Source organism: Lissotriton helveticus, chromosome 4_1, assembly GCF_964261635.1.
Source record: "Lissotriton helveticus chromosome 4_1, aLisHel1.1, whole genome shotgun sequence".
NCBI classification, from domain to species: domain Eukaryota; kingdom Metazoa; phylum Chordata; class Amphibia; order Caudata; family Salamandridae; genus Lissotriton; species Lissotriton helveticus.
In genome coordinates, this window is record NC_136063.1 from 640,050,457 (window position 1) to 640,076,954 (window position 26,498).

Here is a 26,498-nt window from a genome sequence, read left to right on the forward strand (position 1 = left end):
TTAAGCATAATTGCTGGACTCTTAGCATAATACAACATTCTAACTAATTTCCTCACTTTATTATGATGCACTGCTAGCATCCTGAAATGATGAAAAACACTCTGGCATACTCTCCTGGAAAGACAAGCCAGTGAATGACCATGCAAACCTGTCACTTCTCTCACTCTGCAAGGATCTAATTCTTGCAACAACTTCATTTTCTGCTTCAAACTTTTCTTATTAAATGACCGTACAAAATCACAAAGCAAATTGATGGAATCCTGTCGCACACTGCAAATACTACTACACTTCCAGGTGTACACAGGACCCTTAGGATGTCTTCCTAAAACCTCATTACCTAACACCTCTTCTGCCTCTGTTGTCACAAGTTTTTCTTTTTCAACTGGACAACCATCTTTCACTTCATAAGCTCGACCACTGGTGTCAACTGCATGCACCAAATCATTATCCTGGAAATAACTCTCCTCATTAAAAAATGCCCCACAGCTTGAACTATGCATCCATTCTCCAGAAAAAACTTCACAAAAATTACTACGATTAACTATTCTCTTCCATCTACTATTTCTTTTGAAATCATAAATTGCCTTGTTTAGCTTCCTAATTCTATTGATTATCAAAATAAATAACTTACGTTTAATTTCAAATGCCTGATCAATAACTTTCTCAACTATTTTTTTTCTCTTATAAAAAACCACTTTCTGTTGACCTTTCTTAATATTTTTTAACAAATTGCCAATTATCCTGTTGCGGAACATTCGTTTACGAATGTCCCTAAACTGTTGTTTCCTTCTACTATTATGCACAGAGTTATCTCTTGCTCTAGCAGTAACATTTTTCATTGGCCTTTCCTTTCCGTTTGAATTGCTTCTCTTTTTCTGGACTGAAACATTTTCTGTAGTAATATTTTTTTTACTACAGATATTTCTTATGAATGTTTTTGTACACTTACCCGGTGCTTTCTTGGTGACTTGACAAGTTTTTTTGGTAGAGGACTGCTGCTTTTTTTCATTGACCTGCTGTCTTTGACGTTTTGCAGCCTTTCTCAGTCTTTCTTTGGTTGGCATGGTGAAATCTTGAAATGATCTGCAGTTGAATCTGTGGTAAAATATATTAAAAAATGTTATTAACCACTATTACCCAACAGTAAATCAATAACAGTAATCAAAAACTTAAAACACTACTTGACATTTTTACATAGAAGATTTTTTAGTGCTTGGCAAATTTAGAATACAGAAATAGCAGTAAAGAAATGGAATTTATATTCATTTTACCTGTGCTATTTTATATGTGAATCTGATCTAATTTTATGAGCATATTTTAATATTTTATTGAAGACACTACACATAACCTGTTTTTGAAGGTGTCTTTATTTTTAAATTAAACGGTTTACATTTTTACTTTTTATTTATTATACATTTTTAAAATAAATGTTTATAGTTCCATAGGCTCAAGCACGTCAGCTTCCCATCCTATGTCATACAATTCTGACAAATCTGCATCCTCATCACGTTCTTCTTCATCCTCAGGATTTAAATCATCCAAGGGATCAACATCCACTGATGTTTCAATTACGAGTTCAATGATGAGGTCGAAATCAACTGATTGCTGATTGTCGCTCATGTTGATGTTGTCTTTATCTTTAAAGAAAGATAACAACAATGAGATGTTGCAGAGTAAGAGACAAATCTCAGAGATTATAATAGTAAAATTGTTTAACAAGAGTAACATTTTGCAGCTATTATTTAGCCATGTCCAGCGATGCTGAGAAGGTGAAGCCTATGTCCAATTTTTCAGTGAACAGGACTCATCTCTTCTTAACCTTGGATAAGCCTCACCGACTCTGTGTCCCCTGCACATACTTAAATGTAAAGGGGCAGATTTATGTTAACTGGCACATCCCCAGGCATGCACCAGTTAACGTGCACCGCTGTTCTGCCACCCATGGTGTGCCGCATTTACAATCAGATAGGACAAAGCTGCGTCAAAACCCTGCGCCTGCTTGAAGCAGGCATAGGTCTTGACGCAGCATTGTGGAGATGGGGCACCCCTGAGCCTTGCTGGAGCTGCATCGCACTTGCGATACAACTCCAGCAATGCGCCACCTTTACGGCACAGATGCGTCACGCATCTGTGCCATTTTTGCCCCATGCTGCGCCGCATTGTAAATGCAGCACACCATGGGTGGCGGAACAGCGGCACAGGATGACTGGCACATCCCTGGTGATGCACCAGTCATCATAAATCTATCCCTAAGCTTCTTATCTTGTTAGAGATGAACTGCCATATGTATCATCAAACTATTTTGCATTTCCTAAATAGCGAATTTAAAGGAATAAATAGCGATTCTTTACCATTCCTAATTTGCGATGAGCAAATTGCTAATTGCAAATTACCCATTCATTTCCATGGGCCAGGAGGCCCATAGGAATGAAGGTGCAATTTGCGATTAGCAATTAGCTCATCGCAAATTAGGAATTTTTCCAAGGGTGCAGGGGTGTCTCAAGAACACCCTGCTGCACCCCTGAAAAAGAAATTTGGGGGCATATGGCGCACATACATGCCCTAAGGGCATGTATGGGCGTCATATGGCACCTTTTGTTTTTTTGGAAAAAAAGCTTTTTGAAAAGAATTCGCAAATTACCACCAAGTAGAAGTTGGTGGTAATTTGCAAATCCTTAATGGCATTTTTTGCATATTTTTTGTTTGATACATTGCATTTAAGGAATCGCAAAATTTGCAAATCCTTAAGTGCAATCGCAAAATAAGGAATAGCAAATTTTGCTATTCCTTATTTTGCATCAAACTTGTTTGATACATACCATTTGTCTAATTAGCATTCGCAAAGGCCGAAATTCGCAGAATTTTGGCCTTTGCGAATGCTAATTAGCTTGATACATATGGCCCCAAGTGAGGCCTGTCTTACAACATGGTGCATCTTTTGCATCACTGCTGCATCGGTTTCATGTGGCACGGTTTTTTTACACCATGACACATCTGCCTAAATGCATCAATTTGTAATTTTGTCGCCTCATAGCAAATCTTTTGCACCGCCGCTGCATCAGAAAAGTGACGCACAGTGGCGCAAAAGAGGCATACACCTATCATAAATCTGTCCCTAGCATTTTAAATGATTAATTCAGGATGACGATAAGGTGTGGCCTATCCAGAGGTTTGTTTAAGGTGAGGCCTACTCAGGGTTGCAGATCAAAGTTACGCTTGATGAAGAATACAGAGGAGATAATACATGTAAAGGCCTACCAATGAAGTAAGTGATGTCCACTTCATTGCGCCAGTCATCATAAATGTATCCCTATGCTTCTTATCTTGTTAGAGATGAACTGCCATATGTATCATCAAACTATTTTGCATTTCCTAAATAGCGAATTTTAAGGAATAAATAGCGATTCTTTACCATTCCTAATTTGCGATGAGCAAATTGCTAATTGCAAATTACCCATTCATTTCCATGGGCCAGGAGGCCCATAGGAATGAAGGTGCAATTTGCGATTAGCAATTAGCTCATCGCAAATTAGGAATTTTTCCAAAGGTGCAGGGGTGTCTCAAGAACACCCTGCTGCACCCCTGAAAAAGAAATTTGGGGGCATATGGCATTATGATTTAAAAATCGTTTTTGGGGAAAAGGAATGGTTTTAAAATTTATGACAAGGACATAATGGTGTATGCTTCTTTATAAGGCATTTCAGTGTCTCTGATGTTATTTTTCCCATATTAAATTAAAAGACATTTCCCCGTGGAGCAAATTCCTTGTAAATATGCTCCCACCTGTGCATGGTAAATTTAGATTTTGACTGTTTGAGTTACATAGCCATGTTAAAAGTGACCCAAAAAAGTTGCAAAGCCTTTAAAAAAACACTTTCATGTGTCTTAAGGACATTTTAAGTCATTTCCCCGTGGGCAGTGTTTTCAAATTATGACTTGAAAATCGTTTTTGAGGTAAAGGAATGTTGTTAAAATGTATGTGCGCCATATGCCCCCAAATTTCTTTTTCAGGGGTGCAGCAGGGTGTTCTTGAGACACCCCTGCACCTTTGGAAAAATTCCTAATTTGCGATGAGCTAATTGCTAATCGCAAATTGCACCTTCATTCCTATGGGCCTCCTGGCCCATGGAAATGAATGGGTAATTTGCAATTAGCAATTTGCATGGCAAATTTAGATTTTGAATGTTTGCGTTACATACATTACATTGCGTTATAAAGAAGCATACACCATTATGTCCTTGTCATAAATTTTAAAACCATTCCTTTTCCCCAAAAACGATTTTCAAATCATAATTTGAAAACACTGCACATGGGGAAATGACTTAAAATGTCCTTAAGACACATGAAAGCGTTTTTTGATTGCCTTTCCAACATGTTTGGGTCACTTTTAACATGGCTATGTAACGCAAACATTCAAAATCTAAATTTGCCATGCACAGGTGGGAGCATATTTACAAGGAATTTGCTCCACAGGGAAAGGTCTTACATTAAAATGGGAAAAATAACATCAGAGACACTCAATTGCCTTATAAAGAAGCATACACCATTATGTCCTTGTCATAAATATTAAAACCATTCCTTTTCCCCAAAAACGATTTTCAAATCATAATTTGAAAACACTCCACATGGGGAAATGACTTAAAATGTCCTTAAGACACATGAAAGCGTTTTTTGATTGCCTTTGCAGCATGTTTGGGTCACTTTTAACATGGCTATGTAACGCAAACATTCAAAATCTAAATTTGCCATGCACAGGTGGGAGCATATTTACAAGGAATGTGCTCCACAGGGAAAGGTCTTACATTAAAATGGGAAAAATAACATCAGAGACACTCAATTGCCTTATAAAGAAGCATACACCATTATGTCCTTGTCATAAATATTAAAACCATTCCTTTTCCCCAAAAACGATTTTCAAGTCATAATTTGAAAACACTCCACAGCTCCTATGCACAAAAAAACCCTGTCAGTACTAATTCTTCACATTTTCTCCAATTACAATTTCTCAAAGAAACAAAATCTATTTGTAAAACACTTGAGACAAAGCAACATTTGAAAAACACAACTTTCTTCATAATTTTCTCCTTAAAGCACACTATTCTCTATCTAAATTAAAGAAATCTTTTCTCACCTTAGCAAATACTTTGAGTTTCAAAACAGTCTCAGAAACACACCAATTTGTCTTCAGCAGAGCAAAAGGTATGCACTCCAGAGTCTGCAGCTATCAAAAGCACAGAAATGCTGTAATTCTTCACACATATCTCTCATGTCACCCAATCAAAACTCTTCCCTCACTTTTTTTCAAATCAAAACCCTTCCCCCCTCTGCCCTCTCTGCCTTTTTTGCATAGCAACCACCTCTTGGAAGACCTCTGGTGTTTGCAAGTTCAGATTACTCTTTCAATCATATAAAAAGCTTATCATATCAGCCAAGAAGGATTATTATGAGACACGCATCAATAACGCTACCAACATCCAGAGAGAGACCTTCCAAATCCTGAAAGAGCTGAGTAAGAAGGAAGAAAAGGCAGATATCCTGATTGGGTGTGATACCTTTCAGGGTTATTTCCTTGAAAAAGTAGCGACTATCCTGTCTGATATTAAGAAGGATAACCCAGTCTCCTATACTGAACCATCGCTTCCTTCACGTCCTCCATCCCCTGTCCTCACCAGTTTCCCCGAAATTGATTCCACCATTCTGAGACAACTTGTATCATCCACCAAGTCAGGTTCCCCCGCCGATCCCTGCCCACCTGACATCCTTCGGCTGGCAATACCGATCCTAGAAGACCAAATCTTAGACCTTTTAAACACCTCATTGGCCATTGGAACATTACCATCTACCTTCAAAGAGGCACGTGTCAGACCCCTGATAAAAAAGCCTGGAGCAGATCCAACCAACTTGAAGAACTACAGGCCAATTTCTCAGCTGCCATTTCTGTCAAAGGTATTTGAACAGCATGTACTAAAATCACTGTCATCCTTCCTGGAATCTCAACATCTTCTCCAGGAGCGGCAAGCTGGTTTTCGGGCCCACCATAGCACAGAACTCGTAATGCTGTCGGTACTAGATGAGCTAAGATGCATGGCTGACGGTAAAAAGCCAAGTGCCCTGATTTTATTAGATCTTTCAGCGGCATTTGATACCGTCAGCCATGCATTCCTCCTGGACAGACTGGCTGGGTTTGGGATAGGAGAGCAAGCCCTTAAATGGCTAACAGCTTTCTTGACAGGAAGGACGCAGAGGATCCAGTTGGCAGACCAGGTCTCAGAGGTGGGCATGTTGGCCTGTGGAGTCCCGCAGGGTTCGGCACTCTCCCCGCTTTTATTCAACATGTACCTACAACCATTGATTGAGTCCCTGGCAAATATGAACTGTAAAGTCTTCAACTATGCCGACGACACTCAGCTGTTGCTGAGTGTCGATAATACACCATCGGCTCAGTCCTTGGCCCAAAGCATTCTACGATTTACAGTGAATTGGATGTCGTCCAATCTGCTGAAAATCAATCCAGATAAGAGGGAAGTGCTCGTAGTTTCAACTTCTACTTCCCCCTGGAATGATCTGTTTTGGCCACAAGAATTAGGTCCTACCCCTAAACCGTACCCTTGTGTAAAGAGTCTTGGCATGAAAATTGACCAGGAGCTCTCGATGGTCAACCAAGTATCCACCGTAGTTGGTTCCTGCAGCCATCTGATCAGGCAACTACGTAAACCCGCCCCCTTGCTCTCGAGAAACATGCTGCGAACCATCGTGTCAGCCACCATAGTGTCTAGAATAGACTACGGCAACGCTTTGTACCTCGGCCTTCCAAAGAATTCCATCAACCGTCTTCAGGTTATCCTGAACGATGCAGCACGCCTGATCTTTGGATTGCCGAGGAGGACTCATGCCTCCCCTCTGCTCTATAGGCTACACTGGTTGCCGATAGCGCAGAGAGTTGAATTTAAGAGCATGTGTATCTGTCACAAAGCAGTCCACGGACAGGCGCCAACCTATATAAAAGAAAGGCTCAAGTTATACGAACCAAAGCGCGCCCTGCGATCGTCCGGATCTTTTCTGTTATCCTGTCCACGCTTCAAGTTAACAACAAAAGGAGGCAGATCTTTTTCAGTTCAGGCCCCTGTCATCTGGAATAAGTTACCGGAGGCGCTTCGCAGAGAATCTAACCTCCTCCAGTTTAGGAAGTCCCTGAAAACCTTACTTTTCAGGGACGCTTTTCCATCCCAATAGTCGGCTACTAGATCAGACACTTTCATACCCTTATCCCATCTTTGTTGCTGTACTTGGTCAGTAGCGCTTTGAGACCTGTCGGTGAGTTGGCGCGATACAAAACACAGTTACAAATTACAAATTACAAATTACACAACAATGTTGCAATTGAACTCTGAACTCTCAGTGCACCTCATATCCAGTGCATTCTTTCATTTAATGTTTTTTTCTTGACCACTCAAAATACATCTTTCAAAGAACTCATCCATGCACCCTAACTTTCTGTTTTCAGCAATCAAAATCCACCAATCACTGTTACTGCTTCATTAACACAGAAGCTCCACAGTTTTTTTCATTTTAAACTCTTATTTTTTCAACTGCCATTTCATTGCCATACTTCATCTGACTGCAGGAGAACCTTCTCTCACCATGTTTTCTGTCTGGATTGTTGGACATAGTTACATCTATTGGGCTCAGAGGTATGCTGAGAACAGAAATTTACCTAACCTCAATTTACAAGATGTGGAAATTAAGTGGTTTGGCCACAGAGGATTAAAATGTCACCAATTGATACCATTGGTGAAAACCTTTATGCATTTGCCAAAACCTGACCTGTTAATTGTGCACTGTGGAGGTAATGATTTGGGCACTTTGACTGGGGTAGGTCTGGAAATGCTTTTAAAGGACACCTTTGAGCAATTAATGGCACTTTTTCCTCAGACTGCCTTGGTATATTCAAATATATGCCAAAGACAGAAATGGAGGTGGTCAAACCAATTTTGTCCACAAATTGAGAAGTCGAGGAAGCATGTAAACAAATCTGTTTCAGCTTACATGAGAGACCATGGAATGGGCTCCGTGTACAACAATAACTTGCGTTACTACATGCACGATATCTACAGAGGAGATGGAGTTCACTTCTCAGATGAGGGCAGCAGAATTTTCATTCTGAATTTAAGACTGTGCATTGGTACCTACTTATAAGTACCTAAATGTACCATAAACCCAAAAGCTCTTCTCAGAGCTACCCTACATCTGATCACTCACAATTATTATTTTACTCTAACTTTTTTCACTAATTTTCAACAAAGTACGCTCCCCGGGGCGCTACCCGGTACGCGAACCGGAAGCTAACCTCGCGAAATTTTTAAAAAAAATGTTTTTTTCCCGCACATATAAGCCTCCTCAGCCACCCTCAGAAAACCTAGGGGGTCAAGATAAGTCTACCGTGCCCCCTTCTACCCATTCTGAACATTATTTGCCCTCCATCTTGTATCTTAATTCGACCGAAACACAAAATGGTGGACTCCCGTAACGCTTAAGGTTCGCGTACCGGGGCGCTCGCCAGTTCGCGTACCGGGTCGCTCCCTGGGAAGCGCACCATCAAAAAAGGTGGGAAAGTAATTTACAGAAAAACGACTGGAGACACTCTCACCAAATATAGATTAGCTCATACTACATACCAATCCCTACCATTTTCACAAATTTGGTTGGAATTCCATTTAGCCATTTAGCCTGTAGACCTCTCTAAATACCCTGAGGTAAATTACTTCACAAAACACATCTGAAGTGTTGGAATTGACAACCAATTAAAATGTTACTTTCATTTTCTACTTTTCTTACCTGACATTTGATTGGTTATGTACCTGAATATATATAAAAAAAGAGAGAGAAACACAGCCATTTTGACTACTACTTCCTGAACTACATTGCAAGATCATTTTCACTCACAACTTAAACTTGTTTTTAAAAGGTAAGATATTATTTTATAAATTTGAAAACATTTTCAGATAGTTATATACTATCCCTCTGTAAGAGTTAGACATTGAGAAAGGCTTCTTTATTATAAGTATGGATTGATTTAGGTTTCTGTGGTATAATTATGAATTTACTTAGGCTTTTTCACAAGCACTTTTTAATAGTCCTACTTCACGCCAGAAAAAAGTACCCATCTGAACTTAAACCCAACAGTGCCCTATCTCTACTGATATATTTATTTTTTATGCAAATTACAGCAAGAAAATGGAAGGAGAACAGAACGTTTCCTTTGAAATTGTCCTAGACATGAGCAATGAGGAAATCATTGAACCCATTGACTTGGAATTCATGGATGAATCACGAGACCATGAACTTCTACAATGTGTAGAATCTGTGGATCATTTACTTCATTATGATGACGGTCAAATGTGGGAAGTTATGTTCACTCAACAAGAGGAAATATCGGACAGTCAAATGTTAGACGTTCTATTAAATTTTGAAAAACAATCCGAAAAATAAAATTATATGTAATATTAAAAAATTGTTTGAGTCTTTAATCATTTTTATATGTAATTCATAAACTAGTGAAATGTTAGAATTGTTATTAAATTTTGAAACACAATTACAATAATAAATAATTGCTTAAAAAATAAAAAAATTAAAAAATAATCAACAAAACCAACAATCAATTAACATACAGTATTTGAAAAGTCTATCATTCTTTTTTCCTTATAGTACGCTGCCCAGAACGCTTCCCGGTTCGCGAACCGGGCGCTCCCCACGCAAAAAAACAAAAAAAAATTATTTATTTTTTTGCCCTGCGAGGCCCTTTTAAAGCCTCCACATCAAACCTAGTGGGTCAGGGAGGATCTACTATGCCCCCTTATGGTCATTTCCCCCTTTGTTTTGGCCTCCTCTTGTCTCTCAATCCTACCGAGAGACAAGATGGCGGCCGCTCCGGACTGTTTAGAATGTTGACAGACACCGGAGAGCCAATCAGCTTCGCTTCGCGAAGTTCCGTTACGCGTCAAGTACGCGAACCGGAGCGCTGCCCAGAGCGCGCTTACAGATATATATCTTTTTTTGAACGTTAATTTCTCAAAATCCACTGAAGCACATATATTGAGACCTAGCAAAGGCACATCGGGCTAACAGTCCCTACAATTTTGCCAAGTTTCGTGCAAATCCATTCAGCCGTTCGGGCTAAAAGTGAGGCCAACCGCCCTATGGAAATTAACATTGGAAAAACACGTTTTGGGACCCCCCTTTTTTCTCGGCCCCCCCCTTGACGAACCCCCCCAAATTTCCAGGGGCTGCTCAGAAACAAAATGTTCCATTTTCCTGAAAATTTCAGCCAATTCCGTCCACAAACGCCAAAGTTATTAGACATAGAATTTTCAAAAATCCCATAGAGAAAAAATCCTAACTATATATACCTACTGGCGACCGCCAGTAGGTAATATATATATATATATATATATATATATATATATATATATATATATATATATATATATATATATATATATATATATATATATATATATATATATATATATATATATATATAAAAATACCGGCAGTCGCCAGTAGGTAGTTATAGTTAGGACCTATTTTCCTTTGTTTTTTACTTGCCTATAACTTTGGTGTCATATGACCACTCTTCCTGAAATTTTCCCAAAAAGTGTCAGAGTATTTCTATGTGTCATTGAAAGTTTGGGGGTGATCAGTGCAGTGGGGACTGAGAAAATGGGGCAAGAAAAAAGGGTGCATTTGTAATGTTAATTCCCATAGAAACACAAATGCTTGACAGAATTACACCAAATTCGGCAGAAAGGTAGATGTTGTGCTTTTTGGTGTGAATCGGTTCAGTAGTTTTTTAGAAATTTAAGAAGAAATAGATAGATATATCTCTGGTCGCAAAGTCTTTGCAAAAAAAGACGGGCTTGTGTAGGGAAATGCACCACTCTGACTGGCTGCCAACACTTCAATAAGGAAGTGTTGGCAGCCATCTTGGTACTCAGCTTCACAGAGTCCCCTCCCCAAAAAAAGAAAATAAAGAAAATGGTCTTGGGGTCCCTCTGGGACAATGCCACAGTATAAAAACATTTAAAAAAAGAAATTTGCTGTGAAATCACGATATTCTCAATTCCGCAGTAAAATTATTTTTAAAAGCAAGGTGGGGGCAGATGCTAATTATAGGAGGGGGCACATGGGCCCCCCTCCTAGCATTTTTCAAAGTCCTGGGGACCGCCACCTCCCCAGTGCTATTTTCATTATGAACGCAGGCAACCCCACTGGACTTGCCCGCAGGCCTGGGGACCATCACTATTTTTAAATATGTGGGAGGGGCCTTGTGGACCCCCCATGCCCAGGAAACCACCCTGGAGCTACATTAAACAATATGGGGGCCTCGCAGACCCCTCCTGCCCCAGTAACCGCCACCGCCCAGGACTAATTTAAACAATATGGGGGGCCTCACGGACTCCCCTATCCTGGGGACGGCTACCTCCCTGGGGCTAATTTCCATAGTATTGGGGGACTACATGGACCCTCCCTGCCACGTGGACCGACACCTCTTTGGGGCACACTCTTTTAATAATTAATGTGGAGGAGGCTGTAGGGCCTTCCCCTCTGCCCTGGGGATGGGCACTTCCCATTGTGGACCCCCGCCCCGGGAATCACCACCTACCTGGGCAAATGTGAACAAAGAAGGGGGCCATGCAGCCTTGATCCTGGAGCCCTAAATGGCCCTGGGGACCGCCACCCCCCCATGCCGAATCCAGCAATGTCCTGGGGTGCCCACCCCAGGACATTGCAGTTTGCTATGGCATGGCGGGAGCACTGCTATCGCCATGCCATAACAAACAAGAGGTCTGCTTTAAACAAACGAGATCAATTTACTCATGCTCGTTGGACGTGGAGCACTTTGCTTTTCCACACAGGGATATGCATATCAGCAGCTCCCTGTGCGTAAAGCAATGCTGGCTCCTGCAGGAGGCGGGGAGTCAGCAGGGACTGTGGGGGCCTTCAGGCACCCCCGCGTTTTCCAATGAAAAGGCCAGGCCCTGGGGTATGGGGAACCCAGAGCTGAAGTTGGCCTGGGGAAAGGGGCAGCACGGGCCCCGGGGTATGGGGTTCCCCGGGCCCAAAATGGTCCAGGGTAGAGGAGTCATGCAGCCCCCTTCCTGATAAAATAGAAAAAATGTAATTAAAAAAATACCAGCAACTCGCTAGAGGCCCCCCTTTCTCCACCACACTGCAAATGCGCCTCCTGGGTGGGGAATGAAGTCCCCTTGGCTGCTGAGAGTCCTTAGGGGACGACAAGGATTCCTGTTACCTCCAGTTAGCCTACACAGTGGGATTGCTGAGAGATGGTTGTAGATCACACCACCTTTCTCCACCACTCTGCAAACGTGCCTCTCACAGCACTGCTAGTTGGCGGATGAGGTCCCCTTGCTTCCTGAGGGCCCGGGACTGAAGTTGACTTCTTCCCCCATGCAGCAGTGAACCAGGAGGTGCGTTTGCAGAGTGGTGGACCACGTCTCAACAATCCAGCTTTGTGGAGCTTACTGGAGGTAACAGAAGGGCTAGTTGGCCCACAAGGATGCTCAAGAGCCAAGGGGATTTCAGCCACCAACTAGTAGTGCGCCAGGAGGCGCGTTTGGAGAGTGGTGGAGAAAGGGTAAATGGCCATTGTAAACATCTCAGCAAACCCACTGTGTGAGCTTGCTGGAGGTAACAAGAGGGGTAGACGGTCCCCTAGGACCCTCAATAGCCAAGGGGACTTCATCCCCCAACTAGTAGTGCACCAAGAGGTGCGTTTGAAGAATAGTGGAGAAAAGGGGCGTAGCCTCCTACCATGTCTCAGCAACCCTGCTGTGTGGAACTTACTGCAGGTAACAGGAGGGGTAGTTGGCCCCCAAGAACGTCTTTGGGGGCCAATTACCCCTCCTGTTATCTCCAATGAGTCCCACAGCGAGACACTTCGGAGACCGTGCCCCCTTTTTCCACTAATCTGCAAACGCAGCCCGTGGTGCACTACTGGTTGGGGGATGAAGTCCACTTTACTCCTGAGAGATGATGGGGGCCAAGAAGCTCTCCTGGTACCCACTGGAAGTCTTACAGAGTGGGACTCCTGAGAGCTGGTCGAAGGGCCAGCCCCCTTTCTGCATCACTCTGCAAACACGACTACTAGTTAAAAAACTAAAGAAATTCACTGGAAAAAAACAAAGGTTACAGGTACGTTACAGTTAGGAAAGGGAATTTTAAAAACCTTACAACTTCAATGAAAAAACAAAGGTTACAGAGGCATTATAGTTAGGCGGACATTTCACTCGTACAAAACCAAATTCAGCAGTTATAGTTAGTAGAGCTAACAATAACTTCCGCCCCTGCAATGCACTGCTTCTGACCTCACATATTGCATCACTCATGACATGATCATTGACAACTACAATGTCCCTGGAACCTTTGTTTTTTTCAGTGAAAAAAAAAAAAATATATATATATATATATACACACACACACACACAATCTCACTAATGTATAACTTCAGACCTATGCACACACAAGCTCACAGAGGCACACCCTCATACAGATGCACATGTATTTTGCACACTCAAAAACACCACCAGACCATGCGGTATGCAAACTCATTGATAGGCATTTACACATGGAAGTACAAACCGACAACCAATAAATCCAGACTAAAGCATACATAATCCTCAAAACACACATACACACAGATGAGCACATGTATTTGCATACTCTATGGCTGAAAATACATACACATATATGCAGACACACACAAACACTCACACATGCCCACAAAAACACACAAAGATAAAAGATATGCAGACTTGCATGTTCTCCAACAAATAATTCTAGGGCACACAAACCTACGCATGAACATGTGCACACATGCACTGGTGCATACAGCCAGATAATACCACATCTGTGCACACATACTCTAACACACCACGTAAGTATGTAAGTACTACCTTAAGTTCAGAAGAATAAATTCTTGTTATTATTTATTTTAGGACAGGCCCATGGAGATTTCAACCCCAATATCCAACAGCAGTGACTCAGGTTAGTATATTTATCTGACAGGGACTATGACACAGTCTATAGGGTGACTCGTCAGCCTCTGTGTGTCCACACAAGCATACAGGCTCAGACATACACACACACACACACACACACACACAGACAGCACTCAAAGCAGCCACTAACCCTCATGGTTTTATATTGTTCCTCGTCCTTGACTTTAGACTCCAGCATATATTCCTCCTCTTTCGTCAGACAACGAAGCCACTCTTGAAGATTTACCTGCAGAGACGAAAGTGCAAGAAATAAGTGTAGATCCATAGAGTGCAGTCTTACTTGCAAAAAATTGTCACTACAGTACATGCCACACATGTCTAGACTGCACATACCAAACCCACATTAATAATGTAAGTAGCAGCCGCACATATCCAGATTGACTGACACTTACTGCAACTTGATGAAGACATTGTGGAGCACCTTAAGCCTAATTGCATAGAAACATTCAGACTTTGCAATACTTTAAAGAACAAACTTTGTCCTAGTGACATTATCAAATGTTCCAGAACAGCACATAACCAAGTGGAAATATCTAAGCTAACACACTTTCATAACTGCAGCCCATATACCAATAATAAACAGAAAACATTTTGTGACTCAAAGCATAACATTTTTTACATTATCTGTGAATTTCCGAATTGATGCTCATTAATACATATTGAGCAGTGATATAACCTAGTTTTCCCCTTCAACCTGGTTCGCACCCTCCTTCATTCACATTTGGACGACCTCATCCCTAAAATTAAACACTTCTAACACATACATCACAAACTGAACAAGCATTGGCAAAGTCAATAGGTCTCGCAAATGCAATAGCCATTTGCTTTGCCAATGTGCATTAGCCATGTTGTACAACAGCATGGCTGTTGTTCACCATGGCTAAAAGTTAGTGGCTAACAGGAGAGTGGCGAGGAGTGTCGTAGAGGGGAAAGGGGAAGAGTGGAGTAGAGTGTTGTAGTGTAGAGTGGCAGAGAGTGTTGTGTATTGGGAGTGGCATAGAGTGGAGTTGCGTAGAGCAGCATACACTGGAGTGGCATACAGTAGAGTGGACTGGTGTACAGAGTATTGGAGTAGAGTGTTGCATAGTATAGTGGCATGGACTGCAGTGGCACTGAGTGCATTTGCATTGAATTCAGTACATACAGTGCAGTGTCATAGAATACAGTGGCGTATATTAGAGTGGTGCATAGTAGAGTGGAATGGGACAGGGTGGCATGAAGTGCAGATGTGAAGAGTGGTGCAGAGTGGAGTGGAGCAGAGTAGAGTGGTGTAGAGTGGTGCAAAGCGGTTGAGTGATGCAGAGGTCAGTGGTGCAGAATAAAGTCGAGCGGTATAGAGTGCAGTGGTGTAGAATGCAGAGCAGAATCATATGGCATAGATTGCAGTGGCATAGAGGGGTGCAGAGTAGAGTATAGTGACAGAGTGCAGTGGCGTAGAGTGCAGAGGCGTAGAGTGCAATTACATAGAGCGCAGTTGTGTAGAGTGCACTGGCATAGAGTGTAGTGGTTAAGAGTAGAATGGCGTAGAGTGCAGTGGCATAGAATGGAGTGGCAAAAAGTGGAGTAGAGTGGCATAGAGTGCAGTGGCCTAGAGTAGATTATTTCAGATTAGAGTGATGTGGCGTAAAGTGGAGGGGTGCAGGAAAGAGTGTAGTTGCGAAGAGAGGCCTGGAGTGTAATGGAATAGAATAAAACGAAGTTAGGGTGCAGTGGCTTAAAGTGCAGAGTTGAGTGTTACAGCTGTAAAGTGCATTGGAGTATAGTGTATTGAAATAGAGTGCAGTGGCGCGGAGTGCAGTGTTGCAGAGCAACGTAGAGTATAGTGACGTAGAGTGGAGCTGTGCAGAGTAGATCGGTGTGGCACAGACTGGGTGGTGTAGAGTGCAGTGGTGTAGAGTAGAGTGGCGAAGAGTGTATTGGCATCGAGTAGAGTGGTACAGGGTAAAGTGGAGAGGCATAGCATGAAGTGGCGTAGAGTGCAGTGGCTTAGAGTGGAGTGGTGCAAAGTGCAGTGGTGTGAAGTGGTGTTAAGGTGAGTGGTGCAGAGTAGAGTGTGCTGGTACTCCTGGATCTGTCGGCCGCCTTCGATACGGTGGACCACGCCAGGCTACTTAGCCGGCTGTCAGAGATAGGTATTCAGGACAGAGCGCTGGGGTGGATAAACTCCTACCTTTCACTTAGAACGCAGAAGGTGGCACTGGGGACGATTTCCTCCACACCCAAACCCCTCAGTTGTGGAGTCCCGCAGGGATCGGCCCTCAGCCCCCTTTTGTTCAACATCTACCTGGCTCCTCTCTTCACGCTAATTGCCAACTGGGGTGTCAAGGCAATCTCATATGCCGACGACACCCAGTTGGTATTTCCGTACTCGGAGACAACGCAGGATTCTTTCTCTGATTTCAAAGGCTGTCTCCAGGACATTGCGCACTGGATGAACACTAATAAATTAAAACTAAATGCTAATAAAACCGAAGTCATTTTCTTCGGCAAGGGTCCATCCCCCGCCCCTGAACTTTGGTGGCCGACGGAGTTGGGCCAGCCCCCTTCACCCAGTCACTCGGCAAAAAACCTTGGAGTGAGGTGGGATGATAACATGTCCTTTACATCCCATATTCAACAAGTGGCCGGATGCTGCCTGAGCAAGTTGAGAAACCTCCGAAAAATCCTTAGACTCTTGCCGGAGAGGTGTAGAAAAACGGTTGTCCACGCGACTGTCACTTCACGGCTGGATTATGCCAATGGTTTATACCTTGGCCTCCCAAAATACCTGACTCACAAGCTTCAGGTAGTTCAAAATGCGGCTGCGAGACTGTTACTGCGCATTCCTTTCAAGCAGTCAGTCTCTCCGCATCTCCGAACCCTGCATTGGCTATCAGTTGCCAACAGAATAAAATTCAAAGCTCTGACGCTTGCGTTCAGATCGCTGTATGGCTTCTGCCCACAATACTTGAAAACCCGCCTTCCAAGATACGTCCAAAGCCGTGCACTACGGTCTAATGACCGTGTACAACTGATCGTCCCGCGGGCAAAAAAGGCACGTCTAGGCGGTCGGACCTTCTCAGCCAACGTTGCCGCTCTGTGGAACTCCCTGCCACAAGCAATCCAACAGGCCCCCTCCGAGCCCTGCTTTAAGAAACTGCTAAAGACGTGGCTTTTCACCCAGCCACGTTAGCCCTCCTATCTTTTGCCTCAGGTTATTTGTGTTCTACTAGCGCCGGGACACCTCCTCGAGAGGTAGCTGTTCGCGCTGTATAAAATCCAGTATTATTATTATTATTATTAGAGTGCAGTGGTGTGGAGTGGTGAGGAGTACATTGATGGAGCAAGGATTCGCACGTTACGCGACTTGCTTGTATTCATGAACCTCAAATAATATTAATAGACTAATTAACATGTTTTGTATTACTAATATTGCATATTTTACACTACACGGGGTGTCCCAGTGACGCTTGCCTGTGTGTTTATTAATCCTAATACGCTTGCCTCTAAAATGGCCGCTGCTTTGCGGGAATTTAGACTACGCTTGCGTCGGTCATACTCATGTGATGTAACGTACTCGCAGTTCTGGTGGGAAAGTGTTTGCTCATGCCCAATACAGCTAAAATGGCCGCTTTGTTTCTCATATGCGCCAAGCTTGCATCGCTGCTTTTGCAAAGCTGTTTGTTCGGCACTTATCCTAATGCTATAGTTATTATAAAGTAAGGGGTGTAGTGTAGCCATTCATGGTATACAGTGTAATCATTTTTTCTGTATTTCTAAATTGTTTTCGCTTGCTTTTCATGTATCGTATTCTTGGGGGCCTGGAAGGCGCTTGCTACTCCATCTTGAAGAGCCCGTATGGTACTTGTCACGTGATGGGGGAAAGAAACCCATGCAGCAGTGGAACTCAGCAATCTGGCGGCCAAAGCAAAGATGCTCCTGGGAATCGACCTAAGGCCCAGCCGGCGAAGCTGAACTCTACCTAATTTCGATACATTTGTAATAGCTGCTGTATACTCTATTGTTCACTGCACATCATGTGTCATGGGAAACTAGAATTTAAGGGGTGGGTACGAAAAATGAATATTAAGCCTGAGAAAGTCTAAAATCCAGGTGGTGTGATGACTTAACCTTTCCCCTTGTCCAATCAAAATTGGGGATTCTTACATTTGCAACATTGGTGGGTGGTACACTGACCCGAAAAACAGTATAACTAGCCTAGGTTTAGCTAGAGAAATTGTCTGACTTGTCCGAATAGCTGACACGTCACTGACTCAACGAACTCTATAGGTGATTGATACAGAGAGCTGCGGAGCACTCTGTCTGAATTTTCAACAGACCCATTCGGGGTTTGGGAAACCTTAAGTGCTGGCGAAGCACTTTGCTGGGAGATTCGTGAACCCAATCGGGGTTATTGGCAGATTCCTTGCAGAGAGGGAGTAGCGCAGGCGTTGCAACCGAAGCTGCAGGTGTTGGTCGTACCCTTTGGTGAACCCGGTCCTGATCTAAATCCTGGGGTTATCATGTCCTGACTGTCCATGAGCTGTACCTGCTCGCCTATTGGCACCTAAATCCTTGAGGGTCCTTTCCCCTCTTTTCCAACTGACCCGTGGCCAGGGTTGGTCTTCACTCTATCCTAGGTAAATATAAGCCTCTGTGGGTGTTGATATTATCGTGTAATTCCTTTCTCTTTCCCTACCTTAAATTGTGCAAAGTTGCTTAAATTGCATATGTTCCTTCTTTTTCCCCGTCCTTTGGTAAATGCAACTTTCACGTGTTTCCATTTGATACTAGCGTGTTCCACTGTTTCCCCCACCTTTAGTCAAATGATAAATTGCTGCCATTTAGTGTATGTTCCTTTTCTTACCTTCCCTTTAGTGATTTAAGCTGACTCTGAATAAACGAATTGCATAAGTTCATTTCCTTTCAAACTGCTAGTGAATTGCGAAAGTCTGCTTTGATTTAGCATGTTCCTTATTTTCTCCTTCCCTCTATTTTCTGATTTCTAAATGATTGGTATTCTCTGTATTATTCATAGTTATACGCTATTCCTAATTCTAGTTATAGATAGTTTAATCTGTGTAAATTTTAAGCTCATGACACATGACGATGATGATGAATAGATAAAAGCATTAAAAGAATCCTGAGTCTGTGGTTATTATAAAGTGAAACCATTTATTAAAGTTATATTGTATGTGTTGCCTGCTTATCTCTTACAGCTAGCTCCCTGATCCATTGTGATCCTAGGTACCTGTGACAAGGATTGGTAAGTCAGGTACACTGGAAATAAATAGAAATTAACTGGGTTACTGGTAGTAGAGTGTAAGGTTACCCGATTAAATAAAGTATAAATAAATAAATTGAATTTTTATGGGCCCAAGTGTGCATTTGTTAGTCGGGTGACCTGCGCGCTCTATCAGTAATTTTCTGGTAGCAGAGGAAATGGTGAGGGACTAGTTAAAGGTAGGTAGGACTAGTTAAGATAGGTAGGTTAATAACTGTATGAAATAAAATTGCTGCTAAAAAGTCTATTGCTGCTAAAATATCGATCGATCAAATGAAAATTGTTGTTTTATTGCTTTGAAATGTTATGAAATGTTTTAATTGTTCTTTGAAATGCTGCTATATTGATTAAATGTACTGATAAACTCGTTAGTGATTGTTATATGTTTGTCTGGAATCCCCGGGGGCAGAATAGCGGGTAGTGAGGAGAATCCACCTCGCAGTGAGGTCAGTGGCTCGAGGAAAATTAGTGCATGGTTAGGCAGAACTGGAAGCGCTAATTAGGGTTTTCTGTATGAATAATTGAATGAAAGATAGCAACGAGTACGCTAAGGAAACTTCAGTTGTGATATAACCTAGTAAGGGTCACACGGAAGGAGTAGTAGGTTCGTCTGAGCTTGATTGATAGCAAAGGAGTTCACTAGTGAAACTTTAGACTTAGTATATATCCCGAAAAGAGTGGATGAGTCAAAGAAGTAGCAGGTTCTCTAATGCTTGAATGAAGGGTAGGCAGAAGAGATCTATCTGTAGTGTATGAAAAGTAGACAGAAGAGGTTTACTTGCAGTGAAACAAATCTTTCCTTTTTAGACACTCGAGTACAGTGGCGAATGTATTTACGTTGTAAATTAAATAAAGCACTTGCACTTTAAGAAAGAAAGTGAGTATCCGTTACCTTGTGAAGGAGGGAGTCAGTTGCGGAGCTGCTCTGACGTCACTCTGTGCCGCGCTGGTATTGGTCGAAACAGCGGGTGTGTAGCGGAGCTGGTATTGTATAGGAGGGGTAAGCGCAGAAGCGTGAGAACTTGTCTCACGGAAAAGGCTGCGCACCCATTGGTCGAAATTGTTTGCAACCACTGAGTTGATTGGTTGTTGAAATTTAAAAGACACACTAGCATTGGAAGAAAGTACGTAAATTCACGCACAAACTAGGTTTACGAAGTATATGTGGTATCCAGGATTTTTACCTGATCCGAAATACTTAGGGTTTGCTAAGGAACAGATGTTAAAGGGCAGACCTTATAATATGTACGGAAGCAAGAGAAAGATGACTTTTGTAGACAAAGTTAAAAATTATTTCAAAAAGGATAAACCCATCAAAACTAGAGAGGGTATAATCATTCCACCACCTAATGCTCCCGCATCATTTATGTTATTTGACAAAGGGTATCATACCTGTGTATGGTTGGAAAATTGGGTGGAATATACCAAAGATGACGGAATTTTAGCATTTCCTTTAGACGGTACCTTTAATGGTAGAATTTTGTTTAATTTGAGGACTCGAATGAATGACTTACATTCCAGACCCAGATTGACGCAATATGAGGCTTTAGAAGAATGGGAGATTGAGGCCTTTGAGCGAGATAGACCTAGAATTGACAAAGGAATAAGTAAATGGTACCCGAAAATGCATGGAGAAGCAAAGGAGAAAAAAATGAAGCAGTGGAGACAGAACATGATGGTAGAAGGACTGTTCCCAGTATTAACTGTAGACGAACCCGTAGGAGGTAAAAGGACAGAGAAAACCAGACACTTAATGACTGCTGGTGATTCTGAGGATGAATACCTGGAGGATTTATTAATGAAAAATCCCCGCCATATAATGAGGAATCTAGATTCCTGGGCACGAAAAATCCATTCTTTAGGCCTCCCTGTAATAGAGGAACGAGTACATATGATCCGACTGGTCCGTGTTATAGGCCTAGCGGTAATGAGGGGTCGAGCATGTCCAAGCTGACTGTTCCATATTATAAGCCGTCCTGTGGTGAGGGACCAAGTATGGCAAATCCGACTGCATCGAATCTTTACCCTCCCTTGATTCCACAGGTAGTACATGAAACCACCATGGAAAGGGTATTACAGGATCGAGAGAGAGAAGCTCTAGCTAAACAGAGAACTGAACTCATCCAGAAAATATCCCAATTAAATTCAAGTCCTGAAGCTCTGACAATTCCAGTAACTATTGGTCCAGTTGTTCCTCTATATGGGGATAAACAGGCTAGTCCAAAAACTCCTGTTGTTACGCCATCTGTAGTGCAGCCAAGAAAAGAGCCCTTAATAGTGGATGTTCAGGCAAGTGAATGTGAATCTGTAATTTCTCTTATGGATCTACCCATAAGGGAACCAGAAAACCGTTCACAGAAAAAGAACACACCTTTTAGTTCAAGAGAAGTCTAGATTGAGTCATCTTCAGGTACTAGAAGTGCCACGGTAGTGACTCCGGAAGAAATCGAAAGATGGCCCAGAGAATTAGAAAAACCAAATCCTCAGCCAAAACCATTAGATATTTACAAATTAAGAATAGAATTGGAAGAACTAATGTCTGGGAATGTGGGATTGGACAGATTAAACACCCTTAGTGAGGAAGAATTATTATTCATTTGCAAAAGTATTACCCGAAACACCAGAGTGTTCCATGAGAAATTAATGGACACTGCAGCTAACATGGGAATAGATGTCAGAAAAAGTGTTGCAAAAACCTCTACAGAGCAGAATTTTCAGACAAAGATTTAGAAAACATGAATGTGTCAGGGAAAAAGGTACAGATCAGAGAATTACTAAACCTGTTACAGAAATGGGGAGATTTAGAAAAATGGAAAGCCAGGTGGGCCAAGAAAAAAGAAGATAGTAGATCAAAGCAAATTACCTCTGAATATGTTGTAAAAGAAGCAGACCAGGTGGAAAAACTGTATCCTATGCGAGAAGTGCCAGGTGGAGGATATGTACATGTGCCATGGTCCAGACAGGATATTGTGTCATTTACAACTGACTTCCCAAAGTTACGAGAGAAACCTGTAGAATGGTACAGACAGGTTGAGAGATTTATTAAGGTTCAAAAGTGCCTCCTGAAAGATCTAGATGGGTTCTTTGACATTGTAGTTCCCGTAGATTTATGGACAGAATGTAAAATTGCTGTTGATTGGCCAAGTGAAGAATATGCCAGAGACCCAAAGACAGGAGCTCCTTCAGGGGAAGTAATGAGGAAATACAACAAGGTCATTCTGTACCTGAAAGGAAAGGTGCCTGCAAAAGAAACTGATTGGACCCGCATAGATAGAACTACCCAAAATTGTGATGAAACTGTACATTCATACTATGAACGTTTGTTACAAGTGTTCAAAATGTACAGTGGGCTAGACAATATTGAGACGAAGGATATGACCCACTTCATTTATCGATTCTTGTTAGGGTTAAGACCTGAGATTTCTCAGTGGATCAAAGACAATATTACCTGTTGGCAAGCTAAGCCTATTGATGAAGTCCTGAAGTATGCCAAATATTGTGAAGATGAGCTGGAGAATAAACGAAAAGAATTAAAAGAAAAAGTCATGTGGGCACAAGTAAAATGGAAAGTGGGGACCACTCGGTCACTCCGCACTTATGGCTGGGTGCCCCGCCTGCCCGGGAACCCCGTGCAGGCGTGGGGCGTGCCCCTGCTGGTATATCCATAGTGATGTAGCCGGAGCACGCCCCCGCCGCATGAGGGGTTGTCCTAGAGTTTCCCGCCCGGAAGTCCGTGCACTTAGGGCGGGAGGGAATACCGCCCTGCCTACCTGACAGAGGATAAAAGGCTCGGGATCGAAGAAGTCGTCCTCTTGTTCCCGCGCTCTGAAGGTTGCACCTCTCGTCGCTCGTGAGCCCTCAAGGGAACAAGCAGCAAATTTTGAACGTGGTAATTGTTGTTTTTTCTGTTTCAGTGATCCAGGCGTGCTCAAGGGCTCAAGGAGAAGGTAGCGAGAGCAGATCAGCGGTTATGCCTGGAAAGAAGACTGGAAAGAGCTCCGAGATGGAACGGATGCTTCGTACTCTGGTGATCCGCGTGTCGGCGATGGACAGGAAATTCGGAAAAATGGACCGAATAGATCGCAGCTTGGCGGCGCTTCAGAAAAAGGTGGAAGCACAGGGCGGGCCAGCAGGGAAGCGTAAGAGGATAGAGGGGTCCGTTTCGCCGAGCGAAACTCCGGGGGCGGCTAAGCGTAAGTTAAGGGAAAAGAAAGCGATCCCTAGCGAGGCCCCGGTCCCGGGGGAGGTCCCGCCCGTCCCGGTGTCCCCGGGGGCCGACCCAGTGGCCACCCCGGTAAGGGGGTTGCCAATACCGGTGATAGTCACACCGATCAATGAGAAACAGATACCCCCTGAGCTAGCGGTGCACTTGGCAGCAGTGTTACCGTGGTTGAAGAAGGGTGCGGGGGAGGCCGGGGCTGGGGGAGATCCGGCTACGGAGGCGAGGCTAATAATTGAGGAGCTCAGACGGGCGAGATGCTCTGTGGCCGGGAAGGTGCCTTCTACTCCCTTACAGGTGACGAGCCCCGCTGCAGGAGAAAGTCGGGACAAGACAACAGACAAGACCGGAGTACCGGCGGAGGATGGTAAGAGATCGCTCCCAATGATGGGGGAGGGTGCTATACCGTCAAGGTGGGAAAGCCTGGCACAACATGTGCCGATGGCCGCAAAAGAGATGGTGTGGGCCAACAAATACATTAATATGTTTTCATTGTTGACCGACAATAGAGAATTTGAGTATGCCAAGACCCAGAAGGATTTCTTACACCCGAGCGAATGGAGGGCCAAAATGGCAGAATTCAGGGTGGAGGAGTCGGTAACAAATTGGATCAGGGCCTTTAATGTGTTCGGGGCAATAATACATGAGCGCGCACCGGAACTGATGGGAGCCCTGAACTGCTACCAGAGCAGGATCGTGGGCTACCACGAGAAGTACGGGGGGATGCATGAAAAGGGTATGATGTGTCTTTTAGAAAAGCAAAAGAGTTTAATGAATGTTTGACTTGGGATTGTTTAGACACTGTATCTTGGCATGGACAGTTCGCGCCAGGCCCGGCGATAGCCACGGGGTCGAGCATGAATGGTTTCAAGGCGGTTACACAGAGGCAGCCGCAGCCCTTTCGGCCAACCCATGGGGGTGACTCGCAGTCGAGACCGGGTGGGAATGGAGGTAAGCGAAAGGTATGTTGGGGTTTCAACAAAGGCACATGTAGTAGGCCGCAGGGCACATGCAGGTTCAGGCATGCTTGCGCAATTTGTGGCAACACCTCCCACCCTGAAATTGGCTGCCGATCCAAGGGCAACGCTTCCGGAGGGAAGGGGGGGACTCAACAGGAGTGACATGGGGGCACGAGGCACTTCACAGTCACCGATAGCGATCCAGGCAATGACCCCCTGGCTAAGTATATATCCTGATCGTGCGTCCGCCGGGATCCTGCGGTAGGGCTTCACAAAAGGCTTCAGGATCCCGGCGGGTGATTTCCGGGGCTCTCCAATGTGTAGGAACCAAGCATCTGTTACGCACAACCTGACGGTGGTCGCTGCGAAGATAGCAAAGGAGGTTCGCTTGGGGCGGGTTGCGGGACCATTTGAAGTGGTACCGACGGCCACGTTTGTGTGTTCCCCGTTAGGGGTTGTGCCCAAGAGGGAGCCGGGTGAGTTCAGACTCATACATAATCTGTCTGCACCAAGAGGCGCTTCTTTAAATGAGGCAATTGATCCGGGTGTATGCAGTGTGAGGTATGCATCATTCGATGACGCAGTAGCCATGTTGAATGACCTGGGCCCGGGGGCACTGCTAGCAAAATCAGACATTGAATCTGCATTTAGGCTACTGCCGGTTCATTCCAAAGATCAGCATTTGTTGGGGTTTGCCTTCCAGGGAAGATATTACATGGACATGTGCATGCCGATGGGTTGTTCAATTTCCTGTGCTTATTTTGAAATGTTTAGCTCGTTTTTGGAATGGGCATTTTCAAGGGCTTCAGGGCACCAACATGTAATGCATTACCTGGATGATTTCCTGTTTCTCGGCCCAGCTGGCTCTCAGGACTGTGCAAAGGCATTGCAGGAATTTTGCGTGCTTATGCGGGGTTTCGGAGTGCCGTTGGCGCCAGGTAAGACGGTGGGGCCGACTACCTCCCTTGAGTTTCTGGGCATTGAACTAGACTCTGTGGAAGGCTGTTTTCGGTTGCCGTTGGACAAGGTCGCCAAATTCAGGGCCTGCTTGCAACAATGTCTTGGGAGCAGTAAGGTGACACTGCACCAGTTACAGCAAACAGTCGGGCAGCTGAATTTTGCGCTACGGGTGATGCCGATGGCCCGCCCTTTCTCGCGGTCCATTGCACAGGCCATGGTGGGTCTCAAGGAAGGCCACCATCTCACGAGGCTGTCGGCCGAGGTTCGCCAGGACATGCTCATTTGGCTGGCATTCCTGGCGGATTTCAATGGCCGGGTAGTCTGGAGCAAGGCACCGGCCTCATCAGCAGAGCTGGGTCTTTGGACAGACTCGGCGGGCAGTGTGGGCTTTGGCGCCATACTTGGAAACCGCTGGTCGGAATTGGCCGGCATGGTGGCCGACGAGCGGCCTGACGAGCAACATTGGGTTCCTGGAGTTGTTCCCGATCTGGGTGGCATTACGGGCATGGCCAGAAGAACTCAGGAATAGCTCGGTGGTATTCTGGTCTGATAACATGACAGTGGTTGAATGCATTAATCAACAGGCAGCACGCTGCAAATGGATATTACGCTTGCTAAAAGAAATTGTGTTACAATGCTTAAAATTGAATGTGCAATTCAGGGCAAAACATGTGCCGGGGGTACTGAATAATGCAGCGGATGCGCTCTCTCATTTCAAAATGCAGGCATTCAGGGAGTGTCTACCAGAAGCGGAACTAGCGGCAGCGCCATTTCCCGAGGCATTGTGGCGAATCTGCGCGCCGGATTACAAGACCTCGTGGCAGCCAGTCTAGGGCTCAAAACAAGGAAAGCTTATGAAGGGGCGTTCCGTGCGTACTGCACCTTTCTGGGCCCCTCATGGGAGCAGGAATGGGGTCAAGAGGATGCCTTTGCCCATTTCTTAGTGGCTCTTCATAAGGAAGGCCTGTCAGCGGCAACCGCCAGTCGGTATAAGGCCACCGTATCATTTATGGCACAGC

General features: G+C 43.9%; 2 protein-coding genes across 2 annotated transcripts in view; one reads left to right on the top strand and one right to left on the bottom strand.

Annotated features, from left to right (window-relative positions):
• LOC144828795 (E3 ubiquitin-protein ligase TRIM39-like) overlaps positions 1 to 26,498 on the bottom strand; it is a 342,704-nt gene that overhangs the window by 266,546 nt on the left and 49,660 nt on the right. The window contains exon 2 of the mRNA XM_078687274.1: positions 14,209 to 14,304. Coding sequence (XP_078543400.1) covers positions 14,209 to 14,304 — 96 coding nt within the window. The remainder of the gene's footprint in view (positions 1 to 14,208; positions 14,305 to 26,498) is intronic.
• LOC144826825 (uncharacterized) lies at positions 22,254 to 23,009 on the top strand. Its single transcript, XM_078685311.1, has one exon. It carries the CDS (start codon positions 22,254 to 22,256, stop codon positions 23,007 to 23,009), a length of 756 nt encoding a protein of 251 aa, XP_078541437.1.

Coding starts and splice junctions, on each gene's coding strand:
- LOC144826825 (XM_078685311.1), top strand. CDS start 22,254: ATGCGAGAAGTGCCAGGTGGAGGATATGTACATGTGCCATGGTCCAGA.